Source organism: Pelodiscus sinensis, chromosome 3 (genome assembly GCF_049634645.1).
Source record: "Pelodiscus sinensis isolate JC-2024 chromosome 3, ASM4963464v1, whole genome shotgun sequence".
NCBI classification, from domain to species: Eukaryota; Metazoa; Chordata; order Testudines; family Trionychidae; genus Pelodiscus; species Pelodiscus sinensis.
Window position 1 is genome coordinate 147,726,334 of NC_134713.1, and position 17,741 is coordinate 147,744,074.

At 52.0% G+C, this 17,741-nt stretch overlaps 1 protein-coding gene across 1 annotated transcript in view; it reads left to right on the top strand.

Annotated features, from left to right (window-relative positions):
* The window catches only part of VASH2 (vasohibin 2), a 100,632-nt gene that overhangs the window by 35,964 nt on the left and 46,927 nt on the right, over nucleotides 1-17,741 (top strand). Inside the window, exon 5 of the mRNA XM_014575269.3 lies at nucleotides 10,790-10,864. Coding sequence (XP_014430755.1) covers nucleotides 10,790-10,864 — 75 coding nt within the window. The remainder of the gene's footprint in view (nucleotides 1-10,789; nucleotides 10,865-17,741) is intronic.

Consider the following 17,741-nt stretch of genomic DNA (forward strand, 5'->3'; position numbering starts at 1 on the left):
ACGGCTCCTGACCCAGAGGCCTGGTCAACCGCCCGACCCTGCCCGCACCTGGAGTGCAGCTGAGTCCCAGTGACCTGCAAGCGGCCACAGACTGGACCGGACCGCCCCGGTGGGACGAGACTCTCCTGGACTCCCTGCCTCCACCACTGGACACCCAGGTACCGCCTGAGTGGGAGAACGGAAGTGGCCCAGGGATAGTGGGGGCTGTTAAAGGCCCCTAGGCCGGCGCGTTTCGGGCCGGAGCCCCCGCTGAGCCAAAGCAGCCTGCACTGCTGCCCTAGGGCCCTGGGTCGGGGCGCAGTGGAGTGGGTGGGCCTGTGCCCCCCCTGCCACCCACGGATTGGGTGGCAGCCTCCCCCTTCGTCACTGCCACACCCCTCCTGAACAAGGAGCTCCCTGCTTACAAACTGACTGTTTGTTTGTTGCCACGCCCTGAACTGAGGGCCTGGCCAGTGGTTATAAACTGACGGTGTTGGGTTACTGCCACACCCAGCACCAAGGGCCTGACTACCCCTTATAACTTGACCGTGGTGGTTTGTGGCTGTCAGCCCCTGAACTAAGGGCTGGGCTGCGCCCGGTGAACTAACGGGGCCGGCCTTAAAGGGGCAGCGCAGTGGGGTGGACTGGCCGCCCGCTGAGCCAGAGGAGGAGGAACCCCTCCGGACAGGCAAACCGACTACAGTTAGCCACACTGTTAAAACCTCTTCATGAGCTCCTTGACCAGAGCAAGGCCTGGAAGTGGACTGAAGCCTGTGATGTTGCATTTAACAAGACTAAATATGCATTGCTAAACTCGGAGATCCTGACAGATTTTGATCATCCTTACATTTTCAGTTGGCCTGTGATGCTTTCCCGTATGGAGTGGGAGTGGTCTTGTCACAGATTATTTCTTCGAGAGAAGAGAAACAAATTGCTTTTGCTTCATGCACCTTAAGCAAGGCTGAAACTATGCGCAAATCGAGCATGAAGCATTGGGAATCGTTTTTGGGCTTCAGAAATTTCACCAATACCTTTTTGGACAGACATTTACACTTCTCACTGACCATCAACGTCTTATGGCAATTTTTGGTTCACAAACCGGTATTCCACCATTGGCTGCTAGTTGTGTGCAACAATGGGCATTGTGACTTTTGGAACACATATATCAAATATCGGAAATCCACTCTGCATGGCAATGCAGATGGTCTCTCTAGGCTGCCTTTGCCAGTCAAACATTTGGCCAGAAGGAAATCTTCTACTTTGAATAGGTAGGGAACATACCCATCACTGCCACACAAGTTAAGAGAGCTACTTGTGTTGACCCAGTACTGTCTTAAGTTATGGACCTAGTCATGCATGGAGCATCTCTATGAAACTATCGGGTCTTACCCACCTTGTTCCCTACATGTCCAGGAAGACAAAGTTATCAATCCATTCTGAGTGCTTGTTGTGGTGAATGCGTGTCATTATTCCAAAGATACCAAGACAACAGCTGTTAGAACAGCTGCATTCAGGTCACTGTGGAATGGTGCGCATGAAAGAAATTTCAGGAAGCTATTTTTGGTGGCCTGGCTTGGATGGTGCCATTGAAGAGAAGGCTTGTATTTTATTCCAGGGTGTGAGGAATGCACCTCAGTTGGCACCTCTACACCCATGGGACTGGCCTGAAAAACCGTGGCAATGTATTCATGTTGATTTTGCTGGCCCATTTGAAGGTAGCATGTTCTTGGTGGTGATAGATGGGCATTTCATATGGCCAGAAGTCTCTATAATGCCACCCATTACTGCTGAGAGTACTATCCAAAAACTACAGGGAATCTTTTGTCATTTTGGTCTTTCAGAACAGCTTGTGAGTGACAATAGTCTCTCAGGAGTTTGAAAATTTTATGAAAGCAAACGGGATCCATCACATCACTTCAGCTCCGTATCACCCATCCACGAATGGATTGGCTGAAAGGTTTCTGCAGACAATGAAACAAACTTTGAAATTCACTAGAGGACATGCACTCAGGCAAAAACATCTGTATACCTTCTTACTATCATGCTACAACCAAAATGTCCCTGGCTTTTCTAATGATGGGAAGTCAGCTGTATATTTGCTTTGATTTGCTGAAACTTTTTGAATCATGACAAATTGTGCAACATCAACAGCAAGATCAAGTCCTCTGGCACATACAGAGCAAAAGACTGAATCTTTAGTTCTGGAGAGCCGGTTTTGGCTCAGAACTATGCTCCTGGAGATAAATGGGTCCCTGCCACTATTATTGCTCAGACAGGACCTGTTTCCTATGCTGTCAGGACTGCAAAGGGTCTCATCTGGTGGTAGCGTGTAGATCAGTTATTGCCAGGTTATGCTTGCCCCCAAGACACACATCTCCAGTTGAGTTGCCTGTCCTCCCCACTGCCAGTGAGCAGCCACGTTCAAGAATCACCTGTTCCTGACTCTCCTTCTCCATCACCGCCTGCGGTGAACATAAGCCCCTCCCTGAACAAGCTGATCTGACAGCCTCACCTGTTCACACTTCAAGTTCCCAGCCCATTGTCAGGCCTGCACCCATAACACCTTCGGGTGCAAGAACACCTGACGTCTGCCAAAATCTACCTAGACAAAGAAAGCTTCTTCAACAGCTGGACATTTCGTTGAGGTTAACTCATAAATAGGGCAAAATAATCCCCGGGGCTAGCTGGGAATTTGAGACAGTCTATGCTCATTCCTTAGTTAGTGTTTGTTTTATTAAAGGGACATTGTTATTAAGGAGGGAAGAATCTGTTGTGTATTGGGTTATAGATATAGATCTTGTTGTTATAGTAACTGAGTTAGGTCACTAAGGGTCAGCCTAGCCGGTTTGGGCTGGTTCTAGTTAGTTTTGTGTTATGAAATAAAATGGACACTTGTAACTGCTCAAGCTCTCTGTGTTTCTGCTGATTTCTTCCTAAACGGTGGAACTCTACACAACATAAAAGGTTACTGATGGTAAGGCGGTAGGAGTCAGAGAAGACCTGGCTTGACTTTCATATTCTAGGTAGAGTTTGCAAGTGAAAAGATTATTTTTCTAATTAAACAAATTGGGAATTAAATTCCATAAACATGGAACCATGATACCATATTTACTGAGCTACTGCTTAGAAAACAGGCACATTTTAACAGGGGTTAGACTGTGTTAGGAGAAGGCAAAAATAGGATGCTGGGGTTTGACAGGTGCACCTTTATCAGCTGTTCTAGATCAGATGCAGATAATGATAAAGCTTCTGAGGTGCTGGGATCTCTTCCAGAAGAGATGGGATGGAGTGTGAAAGGCTAAGATTAAAAAAGAATGTCAAAATAATACCTTTCTCCTAACACTTGAGTTTTTCAGCTACTAATGAATAGGATTCCCTTTCATCTCTGGGTCTCTTCCAGGCCTCTCCCAAGCTTTGTTTTTCTCTTCATCCTTCCAGGATGCCCAGAAAAGCAATAACCTAATGACTGACAGCACTGTGTCATCAGCACAAAAGCCTTTTCTCAGCTGCACTGAGACTGGCTTAAAGTGTCCGGGTATGTCTACACTACAAAGTTAATTCGAACTAGCAGACGTTAGTTTGAATTAACTTCAATAGGCGCTAGACATACAAACCGCTAGTTTGAACTTAATTCGAACTAGCGGAGCGCTTAATTCGAACTAGGTAAACCTCATTCTACGAGGACTAACACCTAGTTCAAATTAAGTAGTTCGAATTAAGGGCTGTGTAGCCACTTAATTCGAACTACTGGGAGGCTAGCCCTCCTCAGGTTGCCCTGGTGGCCACTCTGGGCACCATGAGGGAAACTCATCTGCTCCCCTCCCAGCCCCGGAGCCCTTAAAGGGGCATGGTCTGGCTACAGTGCCTGTGCCAGGTGCAAGCCTGCCAGCACCCAGCCAGCAGACCCAGCACCTGGCACAGCACTAACAAGCCACCCGCTGCCACCCAGCCCTCCGCCTCTTTCTGGGACCAGGCTGGCGGCTCCCAGGAGCCTGCCAGGGGCCGCAAGACGCGGGCGCCTACCTTGTCTAGTGCGGACATTGTGGACCTCATCGAGGTTTGGGGGAAGCCTCCAACGTCCACGACCTCTGCACTAGGCACAGGAAAGTGGCCATCTAGGGCAGGATAGCTGCCAGTCTGGCCACTCAGGCACAGGTTTGCATGAAAATCAAGGTGGTACAGTGAGACCCTGACCCTGAGCTTAGAACATAAAAACATAAGAATGGCCGTACTGGGTCAGACCAAAGGCCCATTTAGCCCAGTAGCCTGTCTGCCGACAGCGGCCAACACTAGGTACCCTGGAGGGGATGGACTGAAGACAATGACCACGCCATTTGTCTCATGCCATCCATCTCCAGCCTTCCACAAACAGAGGCCAGGGACACCATTTCTACCCCCGGCTAATACCACTCCATGGACCCAACCTCCATGAATTTATCTAACTTCTCTTTAAACTCTGTTCTAGTTCTAGCCTTCACAGCCTCCTGCAGCAAGGAGTTCCACAAGTTGACTATTTGCTTTGTGAAGAAGAACTTTGTTATTAGTTTGAAGCCTGCTACACATTAATTTCATTTGGTATCCTCGGGTATGTCTACACTACAGCGCTAATTCGAACTAACTTAGTAATTCGAACTAAGCTAATCCAACTAACGCATCTAGAACTAAAAACTAGTTCGAATTAGCGTTTTGCTAATTCGAACTAGCGCGTCCACACTGATTGGACGCAGGGGGGCATTTAAGGGCAGCTGAAGCCGGTTCTGGCAGGGCATCAGGTCAGTAGTTGCTTTGTGTGGCTGCTGTCTGAGGCTATCTGAGGCTCGAGCTTAAAGGGACCCCCCTGGACAGCCGGTTCTCAGCTTTTCCTGCTTCCTTGCCAACCTCGCCGAGGGACAGCAAAGCGTTGGTCTCTGTGCCCGTCTGTGTCGGTGCTTCCCTTCGGGGGGGCCGCCGCAGGTGGCAACATGGAGCCACAGCTCACCCTGCACCTTCTGGTGCCCTTTCTGGACTTGCTGCTGCAAGCCTGCCAGCAATGGCTCGAGGCTGCCTGGCACCACCTGGTGAACGTCAGCCCCCTGCCTCTCCGCCTGGCCGCCCTGGGGGCCGTGGAGGAGCCGCGGCGGCGCCCCGGCACCAGCGTGCCCCGCCGCGTCTGGACACCAGCAGCGACTGGTGGGACCGCATCGTCCTGGAGCGCTGGGAGGACCGACAGTGGACCCAGAACTTCAGGATGAGGAGGGACACCTTCCTGGAGCTCTGCGAGTGGCTCGCCCCTGCCCTGTGCAGAAGGGACACTTGCATGAGACCCGCCATCCCCCTCCAGAAGCGGGTGGCCATCGCCCTCTGGAAGCTCTCCACGCCGGACAGCTACCGATCCATCGGGAACCAGTTCGGCGTGGGGAGATCCACCGTCAGAGCGGTGCTCATGCAGGTATGGCACTCGCCGGCCACCGAGCCGGGGGGAAAGGGGGCTGCGAGGAGGGGATGGGCCACCCCAGGGACAAAGGGGGGGGGGGCGGGAGGAGGTGAAAGCGCCCCGCACCGGAGAGATCGGGCTGTCCCGGCCGTACTACACGCCGCCGGGGGATTGCTTCCGGGAGTGGGGCGCGGGGCACTGCCAGGGCATGAATGCTCCCAGCCACCCGGGCGCCCCAGTGATTGGCGCTTTGCTGTGTCTCTCTCCGCAGGTGGTCAAGGCCATCAACCGGGTGCTGCTCCGGAGGGTGGTCCGCCTCGCCGACCCGGACGCCGTCATCCGGGGATTCGGCGCCCTCGGCTTCCTCAACTGCGGGGGGGCCATTGACGGGACGCACATCCCCATCCGTGCCCCGGAACACCAGGCGTCCCAGTACGTCAACCGCAAGGGGTACTTCTCCGTGATCCTGCAGGCCGTGTGTGACCACCGGGGACAGTTCATGGACATTAATGTGGGCTGGTCCGGCAAAGCACACGACGCCCGGGTGTACCGCAACTCCTCCGTGTGCCAGCGGCTGCAGGCCGGGACCTTCTTCCCCGACCGCCACATCAGGGTTGGGGACGTGGACATGCCCGTGTGCCTGGTGGGGGATGCTGCCTACCCACTGCAGCCCTGGCTCATGAAGCCCTACACGGGGCACCTCAATCCCTCCCGCCAGGCCTTCAATGCCAGGCTGACCAGGGCCCGCATTGTGGTGGAGGGGGCCTTCGGGCGACAAAGCCCGCTTTTGATGCCTCCTCACCCGTCTGGACCTGGCCGAGCACAACATCCCTCCCGTGGTGGCAGCATGTTGTGTGCTCCACAATTTGTGTGAGCGGAAGGGGGAGGCTTTCCTGCCAGCCTGGATGGCTGAGGCTGACGGCATGGCTGGACACTACGGTCAGCCCCGCACCGCCGCCATCCGGGAAGCCCAGCGGGGGGCCGTCCGGATCCGGGAAGCCCTGCGGGAGAGCTTCCTGGTGGAGGAGGAGGAGGACTGACCTCTCCCTGCATGCCCCACTGGGGCCTTCTTCCACCCTACCCCCCTTCCCCTTCCTACCTACTGTCAAATAAAGACACCTGTTTTTGAAACCAAAATGTCTGTTTATTTCACATAAGTGGGTGGTGGAAGGGAGGAATGAGGGTGGGAGAGGGGAGGGGGAAACCTGGGACGAGGGAGCTGGAAGGGGAGGGAAGGGAGGAAGGGAAAGGAAAGCTCAGGGGTGGGAGTCCGGCTGCCTCTCCCGTCTCGCCACACTGAGGGTCCGGGGGCGTCAGTGGGAAATGGTTGTGGAGGGGGGGGGCAGGGGGGACAGGGGGTGTGGAGGAAGCAGGAGCGGGAGCAGGAGGAGCAGGGGGAGGAGGAAATGGGAAGCGGTCGAGCAGGCTCTGGAGGTGGCCTCGCAGGGCACGGCCCTGCTCCTCCAGGGCCTCCAGACTCCTCCGGCACAGCCTCAGGTCCTCCTGGACCCAGTGGTCCTGGGTGCGGAGCTGGTGGTCCATGAACCGGAGGTGCCGCCTTTGGAACTCCTCCTCGTTCCTGGCTCTCCTGCTTGCCCAGGCACGGGCAGCTGCTGCAGGCGGGGTGGTGCGCCCTGCAGGCCCAGGTGCTGCAGCTGTGGTGCAACAAGACCAGCGGTCAATTACCCCAAGGGCCCAGGTGTGTGAAACCCAGCTCCCCTCTGCAAGGCCAGGGCCCCTGCAGGATCCCCAGCCGCTGCTCCTTGGTGGGCAAGGCCCAGGCGCACGCTCCCAGGGCTTCCTCTTGCCCCAGCCCCCCCGTACACATAAGGGGAACACGATGGTACTCACAGGTGGACGCCTCCCCGGCCTCAGACGACAAAGGCGAGCGGCTCTGTGGGGTGCCTCGGGGGTCCCGGGCAGGCTGGCGGCAGGCTCCTGGCTCTCAGAGCCCTCCTCCTCCGTCTCCAGGAGCGGGCCCTCTGCCCTGGGGTCAATCAGGAGGCGGTCCAGGGCATGGTAGTGGGGGCAGGCCTCTGGGTCGGCCCCTGGCTGGCAGGCCCGGGAGTAGGACTGCCGCAGGTCTTTGACCTTGCAGCGGACCTGCTCCCGGCTGCGCTGGTGGCCCCTGGCGGCCAGGCTGGCAGCCATGCAGCCGTAGATGGCCGCGTTCCTGTGGCTAGTGCGGAGATCGTGGACATTGGAGGCTTCCCCCCAAACCTCGATGAGGTCCACAATCTCTGCACTTGACCAAGCGGGCGCCCGCCTTTTGCGCCCCCGGGCAGGCTCTTGGGAGCCGCCAGGCTGGTCCTGGGGAGCAGTGGAGGGCTGGGAGTCCTCGGGTGGCTGGCTCATTGTGTGGCAGGTGCAGGGTCTGCTGGCACGGGTGCTTGCAGCCTTGCAACTGGCACAAACTGTGTAGCCAGCCCATGGCCCTTTAAGGGCTCTGGGGCCGGGAGGGGGGCAATAGAGTTTCCCTGGTGTTGGCCAGAGTGGTGACCAGGGAAACCTGGGAAGCCTTAGCCTCTCACTAGTTCAAATTAAGGGGCTACACACTCCTTAATTCAAACTAGTAAGTTCGAACTAGGCTTAATCCTCGTAAAATGAGGTTTACCTAGTTCGAACTAAGCGCTCCGTTAGTTCGAATTAAGTTCGAACTAACGGAGCGCTAGTGTAGCGCCTAGGAAAGTTAATTCAAACCAACGTCCGTTAGTTCGAACTAACTTTGTAGTGTAGACATACCCCTCTAGTCCTTCTATTATGGGAACTAATGAATAACTTTTCTGTCTGCACCCTCTCCACACCACTCATACTTTTATAGACCTCTATCATATCCCCCCTCAGTCTCCTCTTTTCTAAGCTGAAAAGTCCCAGTCTCTTTAGCCTCTCTTCATATGGGACCTGTTCCAAACCCCTGATCATTTTAGTTGCCCTCCCCTTCTTCCACCTTCTCTCTTCCCCTCTCCCACCTCCTTTTCCCAGTCTCCCCGAGTTTTGCTCAATAAAGAGAATTTCTATTTTTGAGCACACGTGTCCTTTATTTTGTACATCAGGAAGGGGGGCTTGGGAGGGGTAAGTGGAAGGAGGTCAGGGAGGAATGGGGTACGAGCCCCCAATGGGAGGACTGGGGTGACTCTGCAGGCTCCTCGGGGTGGAAGCTCTCCTGCAGCCCCCCGATTAACCCCCCCAGATGGCAGCCTGCGGCAAGTGCAGCCAGGCTAATTGCTGAGTGCTGTGATGTGCCGAGTGTGGGCATTCAGGGCGCTCCAGGCTGTCGGGGGGCTCCCCCCTGGTTTGAGGTCGCCACCCCCATCCGGAGCATAGTTCAGCTCACCCAGGCCTAGCCCCAAAGTGCAATGCCCCTCTTTTAGGGGTAATACGGCCCACAGGCCTAGTCCCAAAGTATGCTGGCTCTGCGGCCTAGTCCTCAGGCCGAGCTCCCCACTCACTGGGGTTCAGGGAAGGAGGGGTGGGGGGCCCGGGCCCTCCCTCTCCACCAGGCCCTGACCCAGGGCCCTATGAGCGGCGGGTGACTCCCACCACTGGCTCAGAGGGGGCTCCTCCCAGCAGCCCTCAGGGGCTTTTCCAGCTCCCTGCCCTGGGTCGCTTCCTGCCCCCGGCCCGTCGTGGTCCCACCTGTCGGTGTTGGTCGGGTGGCTGTACTGGTACTTCCCCCATCAGCGTCAGGGTCGGCAGCGTCCGGTCCGGTGCCTGGGTCACGGGGGGCTCAGCCGGCAGCTCCGTCACTGGGGGCGAGCCCGGCTGGGGCCTGGCAGCAGCGCGTTCAGCAGTCCTGGCAACTCCCTCTCTGGCCGGTGGGTACTAGCTCCAACTCAGGCCGTGGTCTGCCCCTTCTGAGCAGGCCAGCAGCCTTTTATACCTTGGCTCCCCTCGGAGCATGCCCAGTAGGGCTGTGTGGGTGGGGCCCTCTCCGCCCCCGGCTCCAGGTGGTTTCCCTGGGCTTGAGTGCAGGGCAGGGCCGCCTGGTCACAGGGGCCAACTCTGAGCTCCTGGAAGGAGTGGGGCTTCGGTCAGAAAAGCAGGGACCGGGGCAGCCATCCCTTAGTGCCACTTGGAGTTTGGCACTGGGCCTCCTCCAGCCCTCAGAGCTGCATGGAGCTCCCAACGTGGCACTCTGGTGGTGATTTAAAGAACCCGAGGCTCTGGCTGTGAGCCCCGGACCCTTTGAATCTCTGGGCCCCGGGGCAATTGCCCCCTTTTCCCCCTCTCCTCTTCCCTCCACCCCGTCAGTGGGCCTGTTCCTCCTCTGGGGCAGAAGGCACTGGATGTTGCAGAAGCACTGCGTGTGGGATACTGCGAGGTTTGGGGAACCTGCCCTCTGGGCCTTGGAGCCCAGCTTCATGGGGTCTCCTTGCAGCTGTCTCATAGGGACCTGGAAGGGAGTGCACACAGTTTGGATGCTGCCCCCCCATCCCATTCCCCAAGAACTGTAGAGGATTTGGGGCTGCTGAGGGGGGTGGAGCTTTAGAATGTGCATTCATGGGGTGCATGTGGGGTTACTTGTGCAAGCGCCTGCTGTCATGAGATATGGCAGCTCTGCTTTAACTCTTGCTTTGGGGATCTCGCTCTCTGCAGAGGAGATGCTGGGAATGCAGTGAACTCCTCGGGGTGGGATTTTAAATCTCAGCAGCTGGGGCTCTGCTGGCAGGCATCTCTATAGTCAGATGCTTCTGCTGTAGGAGACACAAATGCTTACCTGAAAATGTACCAACTTTTCCTGATGAACGCAGAGCTGCTGTTAATAATTAGAATGTATCACTGGCATTTGTTTTGAAATCAGAATGTCAAGCGTGCCTGTTGTACTACGGACATAAGAATGCATTATGCTAGTGTTGGTAATTTGCATTACACTAGCACCTAGAGTCCCTATGCCTTGTGCAAACATATCATGACATATAGTACCTTCTCTGTAGAGATTAGTCAAATTGAAAAAACAACAAATATTCCTGCAGCACCTTAGAGACTAACAGAACATGTAGATAGGATCATGAGCTTCAGATGACCAGAGTAGAGATTAGTGTGAGGCTCAGATTTTGGTAGATCCTTTCTCCATGAATAGTTTCATTGGTTTCCATTGGTGAACGGTTCTCCTGAACATGACAGAGGGCAAACAGGGAAAAGCAATTAAAGGAACTAGCAAAAGCAATTACTTAAAGGTGACCCTTCACAGATATCTGGTTTCTCTAATACATCTGCTGCCACTCAGTCCTGGCTACCTGTAGATTAAGACCTACTTGTAAATGAGGAGTGATTCCATAGGAATCAAAGGAGTTACATCCTTGAAAGGACAATTGGGCCCCATAAAACCAGAGGGATAAGGTAAGAGGAATATTTAATTTTTGTTGACTATTTTGACCAATTTTTTTTCTATCCTAGGTTAATGGAGACGGCAAAAGAAATGACCAGGGAGTCCTTACCTATCAAATGCCTTGAAGCAGTTATCCTGGGGATGTATCCTTTTCTTCCTGTTCCCCTTGTTCCAAGGAGGGTAATTCCTTACAAATAATGCTAGTTAATTTGTCTGCATTTCAGGGAAGCAGAATGACAACCTGAGTGGAAGGTGAGTTAAAGGAGCTCTGTGTTTAAGGGGTTTTCAGTGATTTATGGAATAAAAGAATCCTCCTTATTAGGAACTCAGCATGGTCGAGGGACCTGATCTTCAACCCTATAAATGTGCACAAGCCAATTAAAGTAAACTCCATTGATTTTGACATCTGTTTACATCATCTGAGGATCTGACCCTAAATGACTAGATAAATAGGATTCTAGTCCATCTCTTAAACCCTTCCAGAGCCATCCTGAGCAAATCATTAACAGCCTGTTAACGGAGTTTGAGATTCAAGTCTGTAATCTCTAGGTTTCTTTAGCACATGCCCAGCAGAGTACTATTTGAGTCTTCATGCCTTTTGTTGCTTACTCCCTGTAATTGTGCTGTATACCGAACTAAGCATGTAAATGTTGTAATGTAGAGAATCCCTGGTTCTTATTCAAACCCAGAAATGTAAAGGCTGTTCAGTTTCAGGCTAAGATGCTCTCCTTGATTGTTTTGTACTGGTGCGACGGGGTCTGCCCACCCCGCACTGAGCAGGAGGGGGGCAAGCATGCCCATTGGGTGGAGTACGCCCCTCCCCCGTGGTCCTGCTGGGCATGCTCCCAGGGCAGCCTAGGCATAAAACCACCCACCACTGATAGGGCCCTGGGTTGGGGCCTGGTGGAGAGGGTGGGCCCGGCCCCCCCTACCCCTGATTCCCACAACCCGGAGTAAGTGCGGATACTGTAAAGGACTAGGCCTCAGGGCCTGTGTTTAAAGGACTAGGCCTCTGGGCCTGTTTGTGAAGGACTTGACCCCTGGTCCAAGCTACGTTGGGCTAGACACCCCACCACAACTGGTATCAGTGCTTTGTCCTAAGATGCTGTAGTGGCACAAGGTTGGGCTGCGAGTGCTGCTGCATACCATGTGGGTTCTGATCCTGCTCCCAGGGAAAATCAGCAGACACAGAGGATTCAGGGTCCTAAATGCAAAAGGGTGAGGTAAGAGCTTTTGCTTTCTCCAGGAGAACTATTTCATGGCATCTGAAATGTTGCTTCTCCCATCCATCTTCCCTATGACCAAAATAGCAGCTTTATCTTCCATGCAAACTATGTGAGTAATTTCACAAGGATTTCAACAACTTCCACCCCACCATCAACCTCAACCTGGATCAGTCCACATGAGAAATCCACTTCCTTGACACTACAGTACAATTACATGACGGACACATTTCCAACACCTTATACCAGAAACCTACGACTGCTACACTTACCTTCATGCCTCTAGCTTGCATCCCTGACACATTTCTCAATCTATTGTTTACAGCCAAGCCCTAAGATACAACCGGATTTGCTCCAATCCCACAGACAGAAACAAACACCTACAGGATTTATATAGAGCATTCTTAAAACTGAAATACTCACCCGGAGAAGTGAAAAAACAGATGGACAGAGCCAGAAGAGTACCCAGACACGAACTCCTTCAAGACAGGCCAAGAAGAAAAAACAACAGAATTCCACTTGGCATCACCTACAGCCCACAACTCAAACCCCTCTAGCGCATTATCAACAATCTACAACCCATCCTGGGAAATGACCCCTCACTCTCACAGACCTTGGTGGAAAGACCAGTTCTTGCTTACAGGCAACCCCCTAACCTCAAACAAATTCTTTCCAGTAACCATGGAACACATCTCCATCATAATCATCCAGGAACCCTCCCCTGCAATCAGCCCTGGTGCCAACTCTGCCCACACTTCTACACAAGCAATTTCATCACTGGACCCAACCACATCAGCCACTATATCAGGGGTTCATTTAACTGCCCAGCCACTAATGTGATCTATGCCATCAAATGCTACCAATGCCCCCTCTGCCATGTATGTTAGCCAAACCTTACAATCTCTACGGGAAATAATTAATGGACACAGATCAGATATCCGAAAAGGCAATACAGAAATCTGTTGGAGAACACTTTAACCCACCTGGACATTAATGGATCTCAAAGTTACAGTGTTGTTTAAGGCCAATTCCACAAGCCAAATACACAGGGAAGACTTGGAACTTAACTTCAGGTTTGGGACCCCCTCACAAAATTATGAATAAAGACATTACCTGGCTAGCACATGACCTTCCACATTCTAATGACTTAACCACCCAAACATGGGTATTTAAGAACAATTTGCACCTTCTCTATCAGCTTCATGTAACCTGAATACTCTAATTGACTTCCCCCCCCTTTTCCTTTCCTTCTCTCCCCTCTGCCCCCCCTTCCCTATTTATTTTGGAATTGGACCTTTAATAACTCCATTCATCTGGAGATGTGGGTTGTGCCCATGAAAGCTTATACCATCTATGTGGTTTTTTTAGTCTTTAAGGTTCTGCTAGACTATTTGTGGTTTTTTAAGTTTTTCCAGTTACAGACTAACTCGGCCATCCCTCTGAAGTACTTGAGTAAGGACTAGGATCTGCTTCCAGTCACACCCAAACTGCCGCAGTGAAACTGGGAACTGATTCAAAGCCAGAATCTTTACAACTTGATCTTCATTTGCAAAGATGTCCTTTAAAATACCAGTGCTACAACTGAAAAGCACCACTGCCAATCCTCTCCTCTGAATAGAACTGACTGCCTGACCAGTGATTGTTGGGTCAGCAAAGTCCATGTTACAGCGAGCTGTTCTGAAGGTGTATTTGAGCTCCTGAATTCTACAATGATTTGTGCTTAGTTAAAATGATAGAAAAGAGATACTGGGCTTAATTTTGATCTCATTTGTGCCAACTTTATCCTCACTAACTTGAATTTACATCTAACAGAAAGTTCAGAATCGGGCCTGCAGAATTTTGTTACCTCTCTACTGATGGGTTCTTTCTCTTGGACATGAACATACTTTCTAGCAGGTTTTAAATAGGGGCAGGCGAGTGACTCATTTGGGTTTTCATGAAATGTTATTAAAGCCTCATGAAGTCATCTGTGGGGCAAATATAACATCATTTCTGATCACCTGATAGTATTTCTCTTTCTGGATGCTAGAATTAGAAGGGAAAATCAGTTCTTATATTATTTTAGCTCTAGAAAAGTGGAGAGCTCATCCCAGAGCTAAAACTCCCCCTACCCTAAAGAAAATCAAAAGGACAGCTACTGGTGCACAGTAACTTTGCAGGTCTATGAATCCTATGCACACTTGTGGTCTCAAGACGTGAAGGCCAAAGACTGACTCCAGGAACAAAAGTGATCTGAGATACCTATTGTCATGGTGTTATGGTCATATGGCATCCTGTTACTTATATACACATAAACATATGGGAATATACCTGCACCCATACAGACTGCTATGGGCATGTCAACTAAATATGTTGCTGCTAGGTCTGGTAGAAAAATTTCTGATGAAACCTTTTTGTCAGAAAATGTGGTTTTCAAGGAAATTAACATTTTTACGGGAATAATCAGCGTCCCTTGAAAACTTATCTTTTGTCAGCAAACTGAGAGACTCTAAACTGGAAACTTTTAGCAGTTTTTGGATAATTAATGGAACAAAAAACAGCTTTCCTGTTCTCATGCTGCAGAGCAGCATCCTGGCTGCTAGAAGTGGCTGGTCCTGCCCCCTTCTTCTTCTGGGTCCCCAGCATCTGGGGATGTTCTCCCAGACATGTCACCCAGCCCAGTCCTCACTTGGCCTCTTCCTGTTCCCTCCCCTCCCCCAACATCTCCTGCATACTCTGAACAGCTGATCCTCTGTGAGTGGGAGGCATTGGGGAGAGATGGGAAGAAGCAGGGCCTGCAGCTGGTGGGAGGTGCTGGGAGGAGGGAGAGAGAGGAGGAGCCCACCAGTAGGTGCCAAGCACCCACTTATTTTTTGGTGGGTGCTCCATCCCCAGAGCACCACTGAGTTAGCTGGGAATGCATTTCTGTAAAGCCGAGGTGGGCAATAATTTTTGGTGGGAGGCCACTCCAAGATTTTGGTAAATGTTCAAGGGCTGGACTTTTCTATGAAAGGGATGTGGGGTCTGGGAGGGAGGTTGGGTGCAGAAGGAGCTTGGGGTAGGTGACTGGGGTGCAGGAGGAGGTGTGGGGTCTGAGAGGGAGTTTGGGTGAAGGAGGTGATTGTGACCTGGGTCAGGGGGTTGGGGTGCATGGTCTAAGAGGGTGTATGGGTGCAGGAGAGGATTCTGACCTGGAGGAGGAGCATAGGAGGGGCTGCAGGATCTGGGAGGGAATTGTGACATAAGGGAAGGAGGTGCAGTGCAGAGGGTTTAAATGGTGACCTGGGGCAGGGAACAGAGGGGAGGGAGGATCTGGGGTGCTAGAGGCAGGCTGCGGCCAGGAGGTGCTTACCTAGGTGGCTCCTGGTCAGCAGTCCTGCAGGACCTCAAAGCAGGCTCCTAGCTTGCCGCAGTCCTAGGCTGCTCAAAATGATTGGCTGCTCCCTGTGGCTGTCTGCTCCAGGCACCAGGACTTCATACACTACTTCCGCCCCTAGCAAAATCTCTCAGCTTCTGTTGACTGATTTCCATTAAGCCTTCCCCACCCTCCTCAGCACCTGGAGCAGAGAGCACAGGGAGCAGCTTAAAGCGGCCTGGGGCTACCCTGAAGTGGCCAGCTGCTCTGTACCTGAGGGTTCTGGTGGGGCAGCCTGTAGGCCGTAGCCAGTGGCTTGGCAGGTCGAATCCAGCCCAGGGGCCCCATATCTTGCCTTCCTTTGCTGTAAAGCGTCTTGGCAGGGATGCTTGTGGGAGGCCCTTGTGTGGCAAGTGCTGTGTGACACCTACTGACGTCAGTGAGAGTCTTTTTTTTTTGTCATGGACTTCACTGGGCCTGAGATCAGGCCCCTGGTATTTTGCACCTGTTTTGTCACAACCGATGGGTATTTTTGGCCCCAGCTGCTCTCCTCTCTATGTAGGCAGCGTCTGTGGCTTGGTTTCCAGTTAGGAGACATTGTTTGTCATTCCCTCCTCTCTCCTCCAGCCCATGTCCCTCCCCTGGCCGTCAGGATGATCTTTCTGAATATGTCTGAGCCATGGATCCTTGAATTTTGGGTCACCTTCCGGCTCCCTTCTCCGTCTGGCAATAAGATAGGTTATAATAACTTCTGTGTGCTGACAAGCTTCACTGTTGCATAGATACTAAAAAGGGCAGAGAACAACACGGCAGCCCTCTGTGGGAGCCTTTAAGCCGAGCCCTTCCAGCGGAGAGCAGATTTGTGAGATGTCACTTTAATCAGGCTGCTTGCCAGCTTGTGCCATCGGCTTTTACTGTGACTTTTTTAATCACTAGCGTAATCCTTCCTCATGTGGAATTAGGTTTTACGTAACTCCCTCTCACACAAGAGCATCTCAGAGCAGCTGGGCAGGGCGAGGAGTTAGCAAGTGGTACTGTAGGGCCTGCATACAGAGAGAGCGTAACTGTGCTGAGTGGCAGCTCTACCACATCCATGGCTGGGGAGGACCTTTCGGACTCCTTGACTATGCATCTGTCTAACCAAACTACCCACTTAATTGAACTGTCTGTTTCCCTGGCCTCACCCCATCAGCGCAGGCCCAGCCATGCAGGGATGTTTCCTGTCACATGTTCTCTCTGCACAGCTCAGTCCTGGTTAAATCCACCATACAACAGAACTTCTACTGCATCCACTATGAGACAGCATTGAATGCGTTCTAGTCAAGAAAGGGAACAAAGGCGAAGGGATCAAGGCTAACCAAGAAGTGCCATGGGAACTTTTCCCACCCCATGTGCATTTTAGCAAAACAGGTGTTCTTGAAACAATCGGGAGGAGGGGAGAGTTTGTCAAGGACACATTGTTAGAAAATCTTATGTGCAAAGCAGCTTAGATCCTCAATTGATATAAATCAGCTTTTATAATCGCTGACTTCAAAGCACCTACCCCCATTTACACCAGTTGAGGATCTGGCCCAGAAAGTATATTGAAAGCAATTGAATGGGGAAAGAGATCAGCATATAGCCACACTAGGAAGGAGAGAGTTGAGGTGATTGAATGGCTTATTGTACCTTCCATGTGCTTGCTTGATGGAAGTTTGCAGGCACCACTGCTACCTTTCTAGGCCGGTATTTCTACCTGTCCTGCAAAGAGTTTCCTCTGCTGCAGGGTGAATCCGATTGATTACCACTGAGATCTGTAAAAACGATACTCCCTTACTGCAGGGTAGCTGAAATGTTGGAAGGTTTCCACTTAACAGCTGTAACCACTTGGACAGCTAATACTCAATGTTGTCAAAAGGGAGCAAAGCGAATCTTTATCAAAGCATCAACGTAACTGAAAACTCTCCTGGGAAGCTTTAATTCTAGCTGGACATTGAAGGCTGGTACTCTAGGAAGGGCAATGATGGTAAGGCAGGTGTGAGAGGAGAGGCCTACCCATCTTGTCCACTTGCTCTGTTTCAAGCCCTGCCTGCATCCCTTGGGAGCCATAGCTCTCACACACGATGGTCAGCAGTAGAGAAGGACTAACCAAAATTCTGGATCCAAACACTTGGTGAAGATCAGGTCCAGCTATTTTCTCCTATAATAAGCAGCTAGACCATATCCTTGGCCTCTGGAGTACTTGGATCTGAATCCATACTTCGTGGCTTGGGGCTTCTCGCATTGCGAGATTTGAGGCCATCTACCTCTCTGTTGCTAGCAGTTTCATTCCACTTTTGCAAGTAGTTAATCTATTCTTGCTGAAGCCTTAAACCATATCTGACAAATGTGTCAAGGGTGGGAGGTTCATTACCCCCTCTGCCTTCTTGTTCCAAGTTAGCAGCCTCAGTTGTGTCAGCTGAACTCAAGCTGCCTCCCATTCTG